The 19780-nt window shown below is 36.0% G+C and overlaps 1 protein-coding gene across 3 annotated transcripts in view; it reads left to right on the top strand.

Moving 5' to 3' along the window:
* Positions 1 to 19780, top strand: part of EPS8 (epidermal growth factor receptor pathway substrate 8) — a 169488-nt gene that overhangs the window by 126714 nt on the left and 22994 nt on the right. For all 3 annotated transcript variants that reach the window (XM_011954460.1, XM_011954473.1, XM_011954464.1), the window contains 7 exons: positions 1773 to 1846; positions 3128 to 3254; positions 5306 to 5394; positions 5717 to 5791; positions 9725 to 9873; positions 13005 to 13188; positions 16748 to 16881. In XM_011954460.1, coding sequence (XP_011809850.1) covers positions 1773 to 1846; positions 3128 to 3254; positions 5306 to 5394; positions 5717 to 5791; positions 9725 to 9873; positions 13005 to 13188; positions 16748 to 16881 — 832 coding nt within the window. The remainder of the gene's footprint in view (positions 1 to 1772; positions 1847 to 3127; positions 3255 to 5305; positions 5395 to 5716; positions 5792 to 9724; positions 9874 to 13004; positions 13189 to 16747; positions 16882 to 19780) is intronic.

The raw sequence follows: 19780 nt of genomic DNA, 5'->3' as shown, positions 1-19780 counted from the left end.
TCAATCTCAGCTCACTGCAATCTCTACCTCCTGGGTTCAAGTGATTCTCCTGCCTCAGCCTCCTAAGTAGCTGGGATTACAGGCGCGTGCCACCATACCTGGCTAATTTTTGTATTTTTAGTAGAGACGGGGTTTTACCATGTTAGCCAAGATTGTCTTGATCTCCTGACCTCGTGATCCTCCCGCCTCAGCCTCCGAAAGTGCTGGAATTACAGGCATGTGCCACTGTGCCCTGCTGAACCTAATATAATTTATAATAAAGAGAGAATTTATCCCTAGGAGTTTCTGAGCTTTCATTAAATTTTATCTGAAATATTTTCTGCAATGTCATCTGTTTAAACTAAGTGAGATAAGGCTTTCAGAACTTCTACTTTACCACTAGACTAAACAGAAGACTTATTATTCAGGTTTGGCCTGGATCCAGTCCAGTTTTTAGTTGGAAAGCCCCTCAAGAGGAGTGTCTTTCTGGTTCCTCTGAAGGCTCTGGCTGACTCAGGCTGAACTGCTTCTCCTTTGAATCCCTGAGGTATATCTACCCCTGACTTCCAAAGGTGATCTCTGTGGAATAGCGCCAGTGGCACTAGGGTTCCTAGTTGTGTCTCAGACCTGACAGAGCCCAAGAAATACCATATCTCCCTGTCACTGTGCCCTCCAAATGATATTTTTTGGGGACCTCTGTAGAGTTCCTAATAGCTATTTCAACCTCAACTTAGTGCTTTCTGTGGTAGTCCACTACAGCCAAGGTAGCAGCTAACTATGTGTAAAATAGTAGCTAACTGGCAAGATTTCATAGATAGAAATTTTAATTATCTTAAAGTAGTTAACAGCCACTAATTAAGTTTCATCAGACATGGTGATTTCTTCTTTCTTTTTTTTTTTGTTGGCAAGTGTTCCAGTTATAGGTAAAGTTAGTGCATAGGAAGAGTAGCAATACAAAGTTTCCAATATTTTTTTGCAGTTCTCTGTATTGAACATCATGAGTCATGATGATGTATCATGAGTTGTATTTCCATTTGTGGTGTTATATTTCTGTTGTTCCATCCATATATTTTAAAATTTATTCTTCCATGAAATATCTGTAACAACTCTCTGTGTTTAGAGGTAGTATTAACTGACTCATACCAGGAAGGAGTTCATGATAATAACTTCATGAGTAACATCATGCTGTAGCCAACTGAGCAACCTTAATATCTTGAATGGATATTTATTTTTTAATGTGAAAATTTCTGTCTGCTTTTAAGGCTTGTAGCTTCAAATTAATGAGCCCAATATTGTGGGTTTTAAGCTTAATTACCCTTAAATTTTAAGAAGCACTCTGCTGTCAGAACTCCCAAAGCTTTACTGTGTTCACAGTATTGGAATGTATAAAAATTATAGCCCTGTTGCATTAGAACTTAGTTGACCAGCTTTTGAGAAGTAAAAGCTTAACTGCTGGTTTATATTTCTGGCTTGTGTAGGAATTAAATGGTGCTAAGTTAAGGTTGGTTCTACAGGTAGCTGACTCAGGGAAGAGAGAGAATAGAGGGGATATTACAAGTTAAATAAACATCATAAAGGTGAGAGGACCAATACTTAAGCTCTGCCCAGCTGCTCCTGTTAGTGTTGACAAGGATGCATTTCATGGCTGATGAGCACAGTTTTGACTTGTGTATCCAGTGGAGGTGTTCCCTTTTGCGAATGGTCCTCCTTTTAAACTAATTTTTTATGTTTTAATTGCCTATATTGGTATTGTGTGAGTAAAAGGTTGAAAGACATGATTCTCCTTTCTACAGTTGAGAAACCAAGGCAGTATCATGAGCAGGAAGAAACGCCTGAGATGATGGCAGCCCGCATTGACAGAGATGTGGTAAGTATAGGAGTCGCTTTTAGATCATTGGCTTTTTTTTTTTTAAGAGGAAAAAAAACTTCATAAGAAAATGAAGCTGATTTAAATAAAGATGTTTTATGGAAACTGTATTTTCTGTTTCCAGTGATGGTTATGCCCTTTGAATTAGTTTTTGCCTTAAGCATTTTTGCCTTTATGCCAGTATTTAGTTAGTAGACTTGGGCTGTGATAGATGAATCAGCATATTAACTAGTTTACGTTGGAACTTAGGCTGAATTATTAGCTGTCAGGAATGGTGCAGTTTTTATTGTATTATAGTTTGTAATTCATAATTGAAATATCTTTTTAATATGTCTTCTTGGCATTTATTAACAATGTATTTTAGAATAAACAAAAAAGTTAAGTGGCATTTTTAAAGGATAGATTTGTAAATCGTAATGCTTTTGTAAAAGATAATGCTACATTTGTTTTCATTTCTTCATAGTGATTTACAGAATGAGAATGCTGTAAATGCTTTATTATAGCATTCTCATTCTGTAAATGAGATACAGAATATACTGTTAATATAGTTACTTTTTATACTATACGCATGTTACTAGCTTATTGAGAAATAAATACTGAAAGGAATTTGAAATTTGGAATTCAATTTTTATATCACACTATTACGTGTTATACTGAAAAGTTTATTTAACCCCAATTTCTAGTCTTAAATTAGAAGAATGTCAGGTTTCACACATACTGGAGAAAGGCAAGTAAGACTATAGTATGTAAGATAATCAAATTCATTCCAGTGATCTCTGATAGCATGGTGCATTATTAATTCTATTTTGTCATGTGGAAATTCTTATTAATGCTTAGTATCATAGATTAGCTATTAGGTTATCACAACAATCTGTGTACCTTTAATTCCATGAAATAATGTTGTCAGTGCTTTATTGGAACATTTATCAGTAAAGCACAAATGTCAGTGCTCTGCTAACAAAACGTAGTTTAGAATTTTCCTCCTAACTGTGTGGGAGAACACTGGGAAAATTAGAGCAATTGAAAATAATAATCTGAGTAGTTATTGTGAATGCTTCCTTGATGACATTGAAAATAGAGCAAAAGTAAGCTAAAGAAAAATGTAAATGTCAGATGTTGGCTACAGGTATATTTAGTTTGATTCTTGTAATTAGTAATAAACTTTAAATTGGCATGTGGGCTGCTACTTTTTCTAAAAAAAAACTTTCTATTATTTACTAACAGTGTACAGCTAAGGTAAACATTTTGTTTTATATTTTATTCTATGATTTCTAATTTCAGCAAATCTTAAACCACATTTTGGATGACATTGAATTTTTTATCACGAAACTCCAAAAAGCAGCAGAAGCATTTTCTGAACTTTCTAAAAGGAAGAAAAATAAGAAAGGTAAAAAGAAAGGACCAGGAGGTAAGTTGGATTTTCTTAATCTTCTAATGACTGGTTAGAACTCCAGTACTGGCTGGGCGCAGTGGCTCACCCCTGTAATCCCAGCACTTTGGGAGGCTGAGGTGGGCAGATCACCTGAGGTCAGGATTTTGAGACCAGCCTGTCCAATGTGATGAAACCCCATCTCTATAGAAATACAAAAATTAGCTGGGCATGGTGGCATGTGCCTGTAATCGCAGCTACTCAGGAGGCTGAGACAGGAGAATCGCTTGAACCTGGCGGAGGTTGCAGCGAGCCGAGGTGGCGCCAATGCACTCCGGCCTGGGTAACAAGAGCGAAACTCTGTGTCAAAAAAAAAAAAAAAAAAAGAACTCTGGTACTAGGCAGAGTTTTGACCCTCATGAACTGCTTAGCAAAACTTCATTGATTGTGGACTAGGGTTCCTCTTCTAGTTTTGGGGTAGCACCTGAGATTTAGGCAAAGAGTAAGATGAACTCAGGAAGAGTCCATTTTGGTTATAAGTCAGCTATATAGTGAAGAAAGGTCCTGGAATATTTTACCTAAATCGCAGAGACTCTGAGATTCAGGCAGTGATCATCTGTCTGTAGTTTTGATTAGTTATTGTAAAATTAAGTGTCTGTTAAAGAAAGACATAGCTCTATTCTTCTTATATTTGAATTTATTCTATTATAAACTAGAACCATATTATTTGTTAAATAAAAGGGTTGACTTATTAAAATATTTAAAAGTTTCAACGGATTTAAATTTTTTATCACAAAACTTTAAACAGTACATTCAGGTCACATGCGAAGTCACATATAGACAATTTTGAAGTATGCTGCTATTCAGCTATTTAAAATGGCCTCAGCTATATAAAATTAAACTTATGGAAGTAATGTTTATACTTCCGCTGACAAAATGGTAGAGATGGAAAGATATAAAATAGTAAATAAATATCCCTTACGTTACAGATAATTTCCAAATCTTTCTCTACCACATATTTATATGATAAGCATATCACCTTTGGCTTTATCTTCTACATGTGAATACATGAATGTGCCTCCTCTCCACATATTCTGAAATTAAGTACTATTGCTTTCTGGTATCATAAACCACTTACTCCTTTTGAAATTCTCTGTGAAAGATATACTATCCTCTTGATCACCCAGATTGAAAACCACAGATTCTTCTATGACTTCATTCTCTAGCTTGTAGCCAACATCAATTTTATTTTCTCAACATCTCCTGTATAGTTATTTCCCTTTTAATTTTCATATCCAGTTCAATCTACTATCATTTTTTTTTTACCCTGCTTTCTAAGCAGTTTTAAGCCTCCACTTTTTCATGCTGTGAGAACAGTCTTCAAAAGCGTTCAGCCACTTCATGCTTCTGCTGTAAAGCACGCTAGTTCCATGTTCTATGGATTTAAGTACAACTGTTCACCCTGGAAATCAAGGGTATCCACAATCTAACCTTGATCTACCCTTCCATTCTCATGTTTGTCTGCTTTTGTTTGTTGTTTCATATACATGCAATTCCCCCTTTCCTTGTTTTTGCTTATGCTGTTTTTATACAACCATGATGTTTTTCCCACATAACCCTGGACCAAACTTTTTCAAATCCCATCTTAGAGGCTACTTTCTCCAACTAATACCTTTTAAGTATCAATTTCCTTATCTCCCAACCAGGTAAGTCTCTTCTCATAACGATTGGTACTTGTCGTCTTATTTATCTGATTCATGTATTTCATTAGCTTTTAAGGCAGGGCTTGTCACTTACTCACTTTTATACCCTTCACAATGATAAGCACAATGCCTGCCATAGAGAAAAGCTACAATGTTTGTTTATGGAATTAAATGAGTAATTTGTAGTGCCTAAAGACAGAGCAATCCATTTTGAACTTTGTATCTTCTCAGTTTCTTACAATCAGACTATGAGATGTAGCCCAGTAGCTAGGTAGCATGTCTGATGAGATCCTCAAATTTTACAGACATAAATGTGGTTTTTGTTTTTCCATTTAATAAATTTTCTTGGATTTTGCTCTGATCTCGTCCTCTTGCTTATTTCATTAGAGGGTGTTTTAACGCTGCGGGCAAAACCTCCACCTCCTGATGAATTTCTTGACTGTTTCCAAAAGTTTAAACATGGATTTAACCTTCTGGTAAGTGAAATTTATGTGTATAGAATTAGAAGAAATAAATGAAAAAGATGAAAGTCTTGTTAGGATGTTTCTGATTAAATTAAGAAATAAAATTGTTTTTATGGATTTTTGGGGGGTATGTATGTTTTGATTTGCCTTCAATTAAAACAGCAAATTTTAAAACATATATATCTATGAGACTTGATTGAAAAACAATGACTTCTATTCTCACTCTATCCATGCTAAAGAACATATTTAAAATGAAACTGAGTCTATGTTGGACCTTTCTGAGTGTCTGACTTTGCTTGATAGTAATCTATTTTCTGTTTTCTACATGTTGCAGGCCAAACTGAAGTCTCATATTCAGAATCCTAGTGCTGCAGATTTGGTTCACTTTTTGTTTACTCCATTAAATATGGTGAGATTTTATTAGTTTAAGAAAGAATCATTCTTAGTATATTTTTTAACCCCAAGTGTCTGTCTGTATTATCTAAACTGCTTTTCTTCATTACCTTGTTTGGGTACTATTTCTTTGCCATTTGTGTAAACATCAAGAAGGTAAAATTTGAGAATTTAAAAGAACCTTATAAGTCATCTAGTTTAAGCACCTTATTTTATAGTTGAGGAAACTGGTATCTCTGACAGTGCTAGGGATATGAAAATAAATAAAGATTTATTGTATACCAGTGTTTCAATGTATACTAGTATATAATATTCAGTGCCTTGAATAATGTAGATGTTTTTCTCATTCTCACAAAATAATCATGAGAAGTCTAGTTCTTCATGGTAAATAAAGATTTATTGTATACCAGTGTTTCAATGTATACTAGTATATAATATTCAGTGCCTTGAATAATGTAGATGTTTTTCTCATTCTCACAAAATAATCATGAGAAGTCTAGTTCTTCATGGATGGTTTGCTCCATGAAGTCATTCAGAGACCCATGTTCTTTTTATTGAGGTGTTCCTTCATCTCTTGAACTGTCTCTGACTTGTTTATTCATTTATGTACTTATTCTACAAATACAAATTGAGAGCCTCCTCTGTGCTTGGCTTTAAAGTAACTCATCAGGAACAAAACAGACAAAAATTCTTACACTGTTAGAACTTATATTGTAGCACAGATAGGTAACCAATAACCTAAATAAGTAACCAATAACCTAAATAAATGTCTGAGTAATACAGTAGTCTAAAAATCACATGCTATGCAGAAAAATAGAGGAGCGAAGGAGAACTGGGAGTTCTCCAGGGAGATGCACGCATGTATGTATGTGTGTGGGAAACGGAGTGTTGCACTTTTTGAGTAGGGTTGGTTAAAGGAAGCCTCAATGAGAAGATGTCATTGGAGTAAAGTAAGTAAAGAATGGATCATGTGGATCCCTGAAAGAAGAGAATTCCAGACAGAGAATAGTTAATGTGTAAATGTTCTGAGGTGGTAACATGCAAAGGATGTTCTTGGAATACGTAGATACTGTAACTTCAACGGAATGAAGGAAGAAAAGATTAGAAAGAGATGAAATCAGCAGGGTAACAGGAAGATACATCTTGTTTGTCTGTATCAGGAATTGGGAGACCTTTGACAATTGAGTTTTCAGCAGAAAAGGATTGCCCTGGCTATAATGTTTAGAAATTTTGGGGAAGAGGAAGCTAGGGTCATTACTAAAATAATGCAGATGGGAGATTATGGTGCTTGGACATAGTATCGTTGAAGGTGGTGAGAAGTCTGATCTGGTTATAAATTTGCTGCTAGATTGGATATACTGTGCAAGAGCCAAGGATCGTTCCCAGCTTTTTGGCCTAAGACTGACAGGATGAGTGATGATTCACCAAGATGGGAAGACTGGGTAGAGCAGGTTTTTGGAGGTTGGTGAAGAATTCAGTTTTAGACATATCAAAATTGAGTTGCATCCAGATGGGGAAATTTGAATTTATACTTGAGTATGTGAATTTGGAGTTCCATGGAGAAATCAGGCCAAGGACTGGTTGAGCCCTGGGCATCTGATGTTAGGAGAATGGGAAGAACCAGCAAGTAAGATTGACAAGAGGCAGTAAGGGAGGATAACTGTCATCCTTCTTTCCCCAGGGATAAGTAGACAAGACCTGAAGTAGAATATGAAATGAGTATTGCTTTACAAACATAGGAAAGTAAGTAACATTATCAACATGAATGTCAGAAGCTAAGCAATAAGGCATTAGAAGATGAAAGTCTAAGAGTACATCAGTAATTTATGAATGCTTCCATATGTTGTTGCTATATATGGAGCATCAGATTTCTACTTGCCTAATTATTTCTGAATAATTCTTGCTATGTAATTGCTTTTAAAAAATTAGACGGAGACCAAGGGGATACATATGCAAAGAAACTGATACTAGCTCCTTAACAAAATTTATATTTCTTATTTTTTAACATTTTTATAAAGTAGTTTCTGCTGCCTCTTCTTTATTTCACACACTTTCAGAGACCATATGTAGATATCTAGTCATTACACAGAGTAGAGCTATAACATAACAAGATTGGTTTCCCTGACATATACAAATTGGTCTTTGTGATCAGGTTATGTACCTGAAAATATTGGTTTACTTGCCAATGTTCAGTATCTCTGCTTTTCTCAAAAATTACTCCTTATTAATGGTCCCTACAATCATAATATTTTGCTGGTCCATTTAATGTTCTCCCTACAGGGCCCCAGACATTTTACTTGGACAAGGGAGATGGGGAGGAACATCTATTCAGGGCCTGCTACTGGCCAGGCATGATGTGGCTTTACACCTGCAAGTTGCTCTCCTCTTCCCTCAGCATAGACATATACACACAAGCATAGCCACAGCACGTGTGCCTGCACACGTTCTTGAGAGGGAACCATGGCTCTTAACCTTTCATTTACAGTTTCTTTCATTTTATTTCCTCTTTGTCAAATCAGAGATTTTTATATTCGTCTACTCATTTTCTTTAGTTTTACTTTTCCCTCTTATTCCTACATATTTATTGGAAATGTGTTCAAGGTTGGAAGTTAAAAATTACTATGCTAGGTAGACAGGGTAGGTTTTGTGCTCAAATAAGGGTTAGCTTTCCTCCTTTATCTGCCATCTTTTTTCATTCATTCCAGTACCACTGTATCATCTGCAATTGAAAGTCAGATAAGTCTTAGTCCAACTCCTCAAAGAGGGGAAACTGAAAAGCCATAAATTACAGTGTAATAATGTAATGTGTTACTAATATGCATAAATTACAGTGTAACAGTGTAGTGTGTTACTCATATGCATAAATTACAGTGTAACAGTGTAGTGTGTTACTCATATGCATAAATTACAGTGTAATAGTATAATGTGTTACTAATACGCCTAAATTATTTAGAGGATGCAGGGTGGGGAGTGGTACATCAGAGTTACACTGTGGGGTTAACACAGGCTTTCCCAAGACTTGGGACCTGAGTAGAGTTCTGAATAATGGGGAAGGGCCTTCTGGGGAACTGGGAACAGCATGTGCAAATACACAGAGGCCTAGAACAGCATAGCATGCTGAGAACACCTGGATGATTGGAGCCATTCAAAAAATCTCCTTTCTTCTTGTGCCACATCTCTGAGAAGGGAAGATTTTATAAAGGGACTCTGGTTTCTGCTCTAGGAGATAACTACCGTTTTTCTAAGCCAGAAAATACTCATAAGAAGTAAATTTAGAGCCGTTTTTGGACATCTACTTATCCTCATTTTACTTATCGGAGAATTGCACCTGTTTGTTTGTTTCTGCTGTCATTAAATTATCCATATTAAATCAGGGAAATTTTCCAAAAATAATTCTGGAGAAAAGTACCATAGATTCAGAATACCAGTTCTCATTCCTGTTTCACCTTCCTCCCTGAATCCTTTTATGTTTTATGTGTCTGTATAGGCATAGCCATAGACTGTTAACTCTTGATAGTATTGTTTCTCTTGATAGTATTCATCTTGGGAACTGTATTTTTCAAGTTTAGCATAATAGATTTGCCAGTAGAGAAACACATATTTAAAACAACAACAACAAAAAAACAGTGATAGTAAAATCACCTGATCTAGAGTTCTCTGCATAGCCTTTAGTATCTTCCAGAGAAACTATAGTCATATGCAGCCCATAGGCAGATGCTGTGAAAGTTGTTAAATTGTGAACTTTCCTTTTAGAATTTAAAGCACTGCTGGGCTGGACAAGTTGATTTGACAAGCTGTTTTTCATTCGGTAGCATATTGCACAGCATCAAAATGTAATATGACTATTAAAAAGTAGTGCATATTTTGGCATATCTGCCATTTTGTCTATACATTTTGAAAATACACAAAGAATAATCATCTTCTTGCTAAAAATGGTTTGTTATTTTAGGTGGTGCAGGCAACAGGAGGTCCTGAACTAGCCAGTTCAGTACTTAGTCCCCTATTGACTAAGGACACAATTGATTTCTTAAATTATACTGTCAATGGTGATGAACGGCAGCTGTGGATGTCTTTGGGAGGAAGTTGGATGAAAGCCAGGTAAGCATATATGGGTTCAGCATTTGCCACCTATAATGCCTTAAGTACCGTTCTTTATTACATGGATCTAATGAGACATTTATTTAACTTTGTACATACGGGGCTAAGTGTCATAGGATGAAAAAGCCTAAACCCTTAAAAGCTACAAATCTAGTGGAAGAGATAGAAGCGTATGTAATATAAGGCATGATATACCTCAGGAGTGAGTCATAAACAAAATGCTGTTGGTTGGCAAGGGGAGCAGTCAGGAAGAAGATTTAGACAGGAGGGTAGTTAGCTTTCAAAGAAGAGCTGGCGTTTAAAATCGACAGGTACACATATAGTTCACACACACACACACGCGCACGCGCGCACAGTGCTTGCTAGTCCATGCACTTTACATAACTACTCTTATTATCCCTATTTTGCAGATGAGGAAAGTAAGGCCCAGAGAGGATAAGTAATTTGCCCAAGGTCACACAACTTGTAAGTGACAGAGCAGGGATGTGAACTCGTGCCATGTAGCTCTGGAGTCAGTATTCATCATTAGTTTGCTAAACTGCCTTTTAGCAGGATGAGTGGATTTCCACAATTCCATAGCAGGGCAGGGGCCTGTCCAGCTAGAGAGAGAAGCAGAAGTGAAAGCATGAGGTAGTCAAGGGAAGAGAGGATGAAGATGTGTTTCTCTAGAATATGGACTTCGGGTAGCAGATGATTGTGGAAGGGCAGGAGGAGGAGGGTATTAAAATGAGCAGATAGAGTTAAGGGCTGGATTATGCAGGCTTTCAGTGCCATGCTAAAGAGTTGGAGCATGATTCTGTAGGCTGTGGAGAACCAATAACTTTGTGAATAGAGGTGTGACATAATGACATCTATGTTTTCGAAAGGTCAGTCTGGTAGTTGAGGCTAGCAAGGACAAGGACAGAAGTAACTGGAGGCAGAGGCCTTTCGAGATGCTAATGTTTTACTAGAGGCTCCTTATAAATCAGTATTCTTCAGGACTAGAGGGTCACAGTGGAACTGAAAAGGAACTGAAAAGGAAGAGTGGGTAATTTTTAGTATTGTACATTTGTCAATAAAGTGATTATGGAAGACAGATTATTAACAATTGTAGTGCTAATGCTTGCTGAGCAAGGCAAGGTAAGAAAATATTTCTAATTTGATGATTGTAAATAAATAATTTTTGCTTTGCTCGTTTATCTAAATCTTTTTATTTATTTCACCACTTAGAACAAATCACTTAGTATGGCCACTTAGACATTTATCTTCCTAATGGTTTTGAATGGGCTAGCCTAAGAGTCATGGGCCAATTCATAATGTTTTTTCTCCATTTTTCTCCTATTGAAACATATACAAACTTTTCCACTAATTTTTTGGATTTTGACAGTTGCTTGTGTTGGAATATAGTTAAGCAGAGAATTCTTTGAAAGCATTGCAGTTGTTGCTTTTAAATTGAAAATATTTACATTTATTTATACTATTTATGTATTAGTATAGCACAGTGTATGCCATATAATACTGTTTTTATACTGTATAAAACTGGTTAAATCTTTTTATTTTTATAATTTTTAACTGATACATTATTAATAGTTGTACTTATTTTCAGGGTACATATGAAATTTTGATACATTCATATAATGTATAAAGATGAAATCAGGGTAATTAGGATATCTGTCACCTTAAATATCTTAAATATTTATGCTAGGAACATTTGAGTTTTTCTCTTCTAGCTATTTTGAAATGTACAATAGGTTAGTGCTAACTATAGTCAGCCTACTGATCTATCTAACACTGGGTCTTAGTTCTTCTATTCAATGTACGTTTGTATCCATTAATCAACTTCTCTTCATCTCCCTGTAACCCTGCCCCATCCCTGTTAGCCACTAGTAACCACCAGTCTACTCTCTACCTTCATGAAATCCACTTTTTTTAGCTTCTGCATGTGAGTGAGCTTATTTCGCTTAACAGAATGACCTCCAGTTCCATCCATGTTGCTGCAAATGACAGGATTTCTTTCATTTTTATGGCTGAATAATATTCAATTGTAAATAGATCACTTAAATCTATTAGATTTATATAGGTTATGATTTTATGATAAGCTTAGGTGGCATCCTTTAATTTCATGAAGCTTATTAAATTGATCAGGCCTCACGTTACAAATATAGCTCAGGCTCCTTAATTTCTTTGTTTAGGGTTCTATCTTAAAATAAGAAAATTAACATTCAAAAAACTACATCAAAACGAAATATATTATTAGCTGTTAACATGCAGAAAGGGTCATTTTAGATCCTGATTGTTAAGAGTCTTTGGAAATGAATGTACTGACTGATTTAAAAACTCATAAAGATAAAAAGAACCATGAAAATCTATAACAATCTGAATAAGATGGCTGATTTCATCATAGTAGAAATATAACATGAAGAATTAAATATGAAAGGTAAAGCAACATATTCTAGCAAAAACGAAGCCCTCGTTTTTGTCCTAGTTATTTTTGTGGTTCATGAGTGATTAGGATCTTATAGAAATAAGTTTCACTCAGTGTCATTAAATGATGAACCGATATGATTGTGATTACAGATTAGCTGACTTTACTGATTAAAACAGAGCTGATACATTTAATTTATAAAACTGGCTGTCTGTTTCATTTTAGGGGACTTCATAAATTTAAAAATCATAAACCTTAAGAACTTGCTGGGCTGTTTCTCTTTTGAAAGATACGTCTAATACCTGGAGGTTTCAATAATGATGGGAGGGGAGTGAAGGGAAAGTTAGGAATCTGAAACTACTTTAAATGTTAGAGAAGTTTGTTCTCTAAATACTTAGCATACTCCTAGCTCCACTCTCCCTTCTTACACAAATTTTTAAATCCCATACCCATGTTAAGAACTTGAGTTTAACAGAGAACTGGGGCAATGTTGTGAAAACAGATCATGCAACAGATTTCAATCTTTCTTTCATTTTATTGGTGTGAAATACTGGCATAAACACGTTTGCTTTTTCTTTTTGGGTGGATGGAAGACAGATTAGGTCTATGTGCTGTTTTTGTTGTTTATGTGTGTGTGCGTGTATATGTCTAGCCTTACCGAAGATAACTGTGAGTATGGATACATTCCTAGATTTTATTGTTTATACGCCTTCATTCCCTCCTACAGAGCAGAGTGGCCAAAGGAACAGTTTATTCCACCATATGTTCCACGGTTCCGCAATGGCTGGGAGCCCCCAATGCTGAACTTTATGGGAGCAACAATGGAACAAGATCTTTATCAACTGGCGGAATCTGTGGCAAATGTAGCAGAACATCAGCGCAAACAGGAAATAAAAAGATTATCCACCGAGGTACAGTTTTTTTTTTTAACATTACCCGTTGTAGGCAGTGTAATTATCTGTGTATTCTCTTGTAATTCTGATTGCAAGTTCTCGTTTTATTGATCTGAAAATTGTTCTAGAATCAAGTCTGAATGTTACTCTCTCCTGAATTACGTCTCTCTCTTGCCTCTGTCATTTTTTGTGACAGTTGCTCTGTTCCTCGGTGAAGCCCAACCCCAACCCAAATTGCTCTCCTATAGCCTGTCAGCCCTCCCCCTCGCCTTGTTGCCACTGTTCTCCTGGCTCCGGCAATCCTAAGTAAGCTATTTTAGGATGACTTTCTCTCCTTGTCAGGGAATTGCACTACTGCCCTTTGGCTTATTTCTTTCTGTTTTCCTCTCCCCTTATCAGGCCCTCTAGACAGTTCCCTGAACCTAGATCCTCTAACCTGTCCCAATCAGCTGTTTCCTGAATGCCACTAATAATTTTCTCTCCTTCTCTTCATGTTGCTTTGCCTACTTTTGTCTTCTGTTTGTTTTCTTTCTTCCCTTTTGCCTAGTTCTAAACCTCTGGAGTCCTATGACCCTTGCTAGAGGACCAAAGTTCTTCTGTACTCTAGTCCTTAGGTTCAAATGATCATTTATAAAACTATACACCTTGAGGAGATATTAACATTCATTTTGTCTTTTAAGTATTTAGTCATCTTTAGAGTACAACCTATTTGGGAATCCAGTTGAGAGAATAAAATTGAGTATGCTGTCTTGTCACATTCCCTACAAATGATGTTTCTGTGACTCTTCTTGTTTGTTGGAAAAGAACATCGAACACTGAGTAAAGCTGGACCAAACACAAATAGGATGGGCAGAACCTGAAGAATTAGGTGAATGAGATCTAGTTTGAAGAAAAAACAGTAAATGATGACGAGATCTTCCCAAAGTCCTGTTATTTTTATTAATTCCTTAGATGAGTTTTCTCAGGCTATCATAGGTATTTATAATGTGGCAAATGTGGTATGAAGGAATGAATTGTCAAACCATGGTGTATTATATCCTGTGACTACTTTTAAGGCAAAATGTTTATCTAAATTAAATTTTAAAAATTGCTCCCTTTGTGGACTATTATTTGGACAATAACAATAGTATTATAGAAGTTTGGTTCCATTCCTGAAACTTTAAAAATAAAGCAACATATTACTTTGAAATTATTTTTTTCTAATGTAATTGTTTTTTTCCTCTGGCTGTATTATAAGGGAAGAGGTGGATTCCTTGCCTGTTCTTCCCTCTAAATGAGTAATTAAGATGACCTCACTGCTCAGTTGGCAAGCATATATCCCTGCCTGTATTTCAGAGTTCAGGCCTCATCACTGTGAACTTTCTTTCCACTTAAAGGGCAGTTTTTCTAGAGGAAAGAAAATATAATCAAACATGAAATTATGATACACTTGCTGTTGCTATAGTTACAGCTGACTATTTTTACATCATAAAAAATTTCCAGCTTATAGGCTTCATATCTTAAATAAGAAAATATACTCACTTTATAATGTATGCCTCAGAAATTCACTTTTGTGATTTCGTTCTCAATTTGTGTATTTAAGAAGAGAGTAATGGGCTCCCAGGATATAAGTTTGTCTACTTTCACTGAATAAGTAATTTTAAAAGAGGAATTATTGAGAATCCTTACTTGTAATGAGTTATCATTTTCCTGTTATAAACTATATTTCATTTTATGGCTGAAGTAGTTATTCAGAGGTTTTAAAAAATGAAAAACACATGCTAGCAGTTCCAGGGAATTTTGTGCCTTGAGATTTTGTTGGAAAAGAGGCCAAGTAATGGTGACTTAAAATGCATAAAAATGTAATCATCCCTAGAAGAGAGATTTTATTATACTTTATTGCTACTATAATAAATGCATTTGCAACAAGACTTGGGTAATTCAGGATCTTACGATTTTTGTTTAGGATTGAAAGACATAGGTGACATAGAGTGACAAATATGGGTGGCAGTACTCAGCTTCTTTACTTCCTCTGAACCCTAAGCAAGCTTTGGTAGTCATCACAGTTAGTCATTTGTCATCATTTCTCTTCTCCCTTTCAGTATTCCCAGTCACTCACAGGACCCAGTGATTTCATACTGCTGACTTCACTGTTCTGTTCAGAGCTGGGCAAAAGGTGTGGGTGCTTCTAACAGAGCACTCCCCTCTTTAGAACAGCCTTTAATTAAAGATTACCTAATCTAATGTAGTGCCTCTACTCTTTCCCAGGGAAATGATAAACTGAATTAATTGAGCTCAGATTTTTTTAATTTAAATGGCTGAAACTTGTTTATTTGTATTTATATTAAGCACAGTATCCTGATTTTGTATATATAAATGTCACCTGCCCTGTCCGTGGATAAACTCAGTCCTCCTCCTGCTTACTTTGCCATTAGAATTAACTGTGGTAACCATATGTCCAAAACTTTTCTGAAACATTCCCAGTTTCAACTATTTTGCCCCAGTGAATCCATAAACAAATACACAAAATCCATAACAAAAATAGCCAAGGAATTCCAGTGCTTCAGTGTCTGTCATGCTTCTTCCAGACCTCATTTTCATATAAAGAAACAATGTAAAGGCTTTGGGGACTTTTTGTTTGTTTTCCCCCAATATGAGTGTGTATTCTCTATAGCAGGGGTCGCCGGTCCCTGGGTCGTGGACCAGTACTGGTGTGTGGCCTGTCAGAAACTGGACCTCACTGCAGGAGGTGAGCGGCAGGCCTGCGAGCATTACCGCCTGAGCTCCACCTCCTGTCAGATGAGCTGCGCCTTTAGATTCCATTACGAGCAAGAACCCTCTTGTGAACTGCACATACAAGGAATCTAGGTTACACACTTATGAAAATCTAATGCCTGATGATCTGAGGAGGAACAGTTTCATCCCAAAACCATCCCCGTCATCCCTGGCCCTGGGGTCCATGGAAAAATTGCCTTCTATGAAACCAGTCCTGCTACCAAAAAGGTTGGGGATTGCTGGTCTATAGCTTTAAAACCATGGTCCTCAGTGGGACCTGTGAATCTCAACTGTCACTCTTGGTCGCTCCCAGTAGTTTCCTGTCTGAATTATCTTAACTGCAAAAAAGAAATGACTCCAGCATGCTCTTATCCTGGACTCTTGGCTATCAAGATCCATTTAGTTGTGCCTTTCTATGTTCCCCTTAACAGTAAAGATGATAATAGTGCTGCTATTTTTTAAAAAGTTGAAAATACTATAATGTTCTGTGTATCATTTTAAAATAGAAAGAAAAGAGAAGTTGGTATAATTTTAATGCATAGAGTTCAGTTGATTTTCATGTGACAATATTTACTTTGCTAGAGTGGTGACAGTTTCTTGAACAGAAAGAGCAAGATTACCCTTTGCACTAATGACTTTTCTTATTATAAGTAAGTCTTTGACAAAAATGTATCACTCCCATTTCATAATGTGTTAACATAATGATCCGTCACTTGAAAATGAAAACTTATCACAATATAGTTGAGAGATCTTGTTGACTGACCTGAGTGCTGATTCAAATAGTATTTGGTGATTCTTTAATCTGCCCCACTTTGTCTTTCAGCATTCCAGTGTATCAGAGTATCATCCAGCAGATGGCTATGCGTTCGGTAGCAACATTTACGCAAGAGGACCCCACCTGGACCAAGGGGAAGCTGCTGTTGCTTTTAAGCCAACTTCTAATCGCCATGTAGATAGGTAACATTTAATGAACACCCTTTTGAGAGCTGTGGATAACTGTCTGATCTAGTGCTAACAGAGGTAACAGTGTCTGTATTGTCTACTGCTTCTTTAAACTTTTTATCTGTTAATTAGCTGATAAAGTTTCAGTTGTTCCTTTAGAAAACTGGTTTTGGGCCGGGCGCGGTGGCTCAAGCCTGTAATCCCAGCACTTTGGGAGGCCGAGACGGGCGGATCACGAGGTCAGAAGATCGAGACCATCCTGGCTAACACGGTGAAACCCCGTCTCTACTAAAAAATACAAAAAACTAGCCGGGCGAGGTGGCGGGCGCCTGTAGTCCCAGCTACTCGGGAGGCTGAGGCAGGAGAATGGCGTAAACCCGGGAGGCGGAGCTTGCAGTGAGCTGAGATCTGGCCACTGCACTCCAGCCTGGGCGACAGAGCGAGACTCCGTCTCAAAAAAAAAAAAAAAAAGAAAAAAAGAAAACTGGTTTTGATCAACAAAAGATGTCTGGACCTTCAGTCTGTAATTCTCATTTAGTGCAAATTTTGCCTTTGGATGACTTTCCATTTTTTAAAAGATACTTCTGACAAAATGTGTACATTAAGAAGAAAGAATTGTCTTGAAACCCTCCATTAGTTTGTACCAGATGGTCTCTGAGGATCCTTCCAGCTCTGTAGCTTTTAAAGGAAACAGTTTCCATCTTTATCTGCACCCAGTGAAAACAAATAAGGCTTCCTTTAGATAGATATATTTAAACTGAATATAAACTAAATATTTAAAGAGGGTCAATGCCTTATTTGTCATTCTTGCTATTTCATCTTTTTATCTTGACTTTCAAGTTTTATACTTCATTTATTCTTCTATATTTTCACTCTTAAAAAATATAATATAGGCAGAGATGGAGAATTGGGATGAGAAGAAATAAAGGAACTGGAATAAGTTCTCTTTTTTTTATTTCCAATCTTGTTTTTAGTTAAGTGAGATCTACATAGAGCCAAGCCATGTAGAAAAGAGAAAAGGAGGTAAAATCTTGATAACACGGGTATAGGAGGAGGGTCATTCAGTGAACAGGGGGTAGAGAACTCAGCCTAGTACTTTCCTGCTTCAAAGCCTCTCTTACCACAAGAGTTATATGCCCTTTATTTCTTTCTCTACACTCTTTTCTTAATATAATCTGAAGAAAGTGGGATTCAAAATTTTTGTTCTTCGTCAGGGATGGTGACAGGTAATGCTTAAGTAATTGCTGTAGAAATTACACAGGTATAACTCCAAGGGCACCAGTGACATTAAATTGAGTACAAAGAAAAGTCAGCAATGAATAATATATATTTTAAATGCCAACATGTGAGAATGTTTTAATTATATAATTAATTTTTAGTAGATACAGTTGGAAATCGGTTTTGAAGCTTGAACATTATTTCATTGAAATCCTTCTTAACTAACTTAGTACTCATCTTAATATTTTCTTTTTTCTTTCTTTCTGTCTTAGATGTCAATATTATAGAAATCATTTCAGATTAATAGGTTTCTTTCAGTTTTATCACTTCAGTAATTTGGATGATTTTCCACAGCTAAGTAGCTAGAAAACCACTTGAGTGCATATGTAGAGTACATATTGACATTAGAAAACTTTTATCAGGTTCCATTTTAAGACCACATCTAGCATACTGTGGTCACTCAATAAGTGTAGATTTATTTGATTGATGAATTGGATGAATAAGTGCATGAGAGTGTATCCAGTATTTCAGAGTCACTACTTCCCTGTCCTTCACCTGCATATCTATAAGGGATAATATTACTGATGGAATAAACTCTTCCATTTATTTTGGGCACCTCACCACAGAGTCTTTTAAAGCTTACCTTGATTTTTATAATCTTTACCAAGTATCAGGGAAATGTAACTTTGGTTTATTGATTTAGTTATATCTTTGTACCCCTTCTACTTCCAAAATAGATTCAGTTAGCTCACTTAAATGATATGTAGTTAAAGTAGTAGTATTATTGAAAATCAAATAATGAAATAAAATATAAAATTAAGAAGTTAAGAGGGAAGATGAGAATTTTTATAAAGTATAAAAGTTGACACTATTGTTGAATTTCAGATTTGTCTTTCAGATTTCTGGCTGTCAGAACAAAAAGAGAAACATAATCATTTGCTAACATTAGGAAAAGGAATGAGTATCAGTTCATTGGGATAAAAAATGCTTTTCTTACTCCTAAATTCTCAATAATATTTGTCTCATGAAACTTAATGTAGGATGGGATAGGTGATGTCAGGGACATTTGTTTTTAACAATTTTTTTTCCTCACCGCAGAGAAGGCTGTCGTGAATTTTATAAGGTTTCTTTTAGTAACCTTTGATAAATAGAAATTTAAATAAAATATAGTGAAGGAAATTCCATGAAGGGATAATAGACTAGAGTGGTCAGAATTTCGCCATAGAAAGAATTTTTTTGAATACCTTGAGTGGTGGGTAGATTTTATATCTCAGTTATTCTTATGGATTCTGCCTCGCTGGACTTAATAGGAGCTAGGATAGTTTATGATAAATACATGAATCATTGATGTTCTATGTTGCTAAGAAAATTTGTCATCATTTTGAAAAACTCTCGGAAAATTGTGGTCTGATGTAAAATATACAGAGGTTTGGAATTTGTTGTTATAAATAATTATTGACCTTAAACCTAGCAGGAATGCAGTAGATACTGTTAGAAGAAAAACTTCAGACAAATTAAATTTAACAGTGTAATTGAGCAAAGGGGGGAAAAATGGCTCATGAATTGGGGAGCCCCCATAATCGCAGCAGATTCAGAGAGACTCCAGGGATGCATCATGGTCAGAGCAAATGTATAGACAAAAAAAGGAAAGTCACGTACAGAAAACGGACGTGAGGTATAGAAACAGCTGGACTGG

The sequence above is a fragment of the Colobus angolensis genome, unplaced genomic scaffold (genome assembly GCF_000951035.1).
Source record: "Colobus angolensis palliatus isolate OR3802 unplaced genomic scaffold, Cang.pa_1.0 Scaffold11, whole genome shotgun sequence".
NCBI classification, from domain to species: domain Eukaryota; kingdom Metazoa; phylum Chordata; class Mammalia; order Primates; family Cercopithecidae; genus Colobus; species Colobus angolensis.
This window is presented reverse-complemented; position numbering and strand designations above follow the sequence as displayed.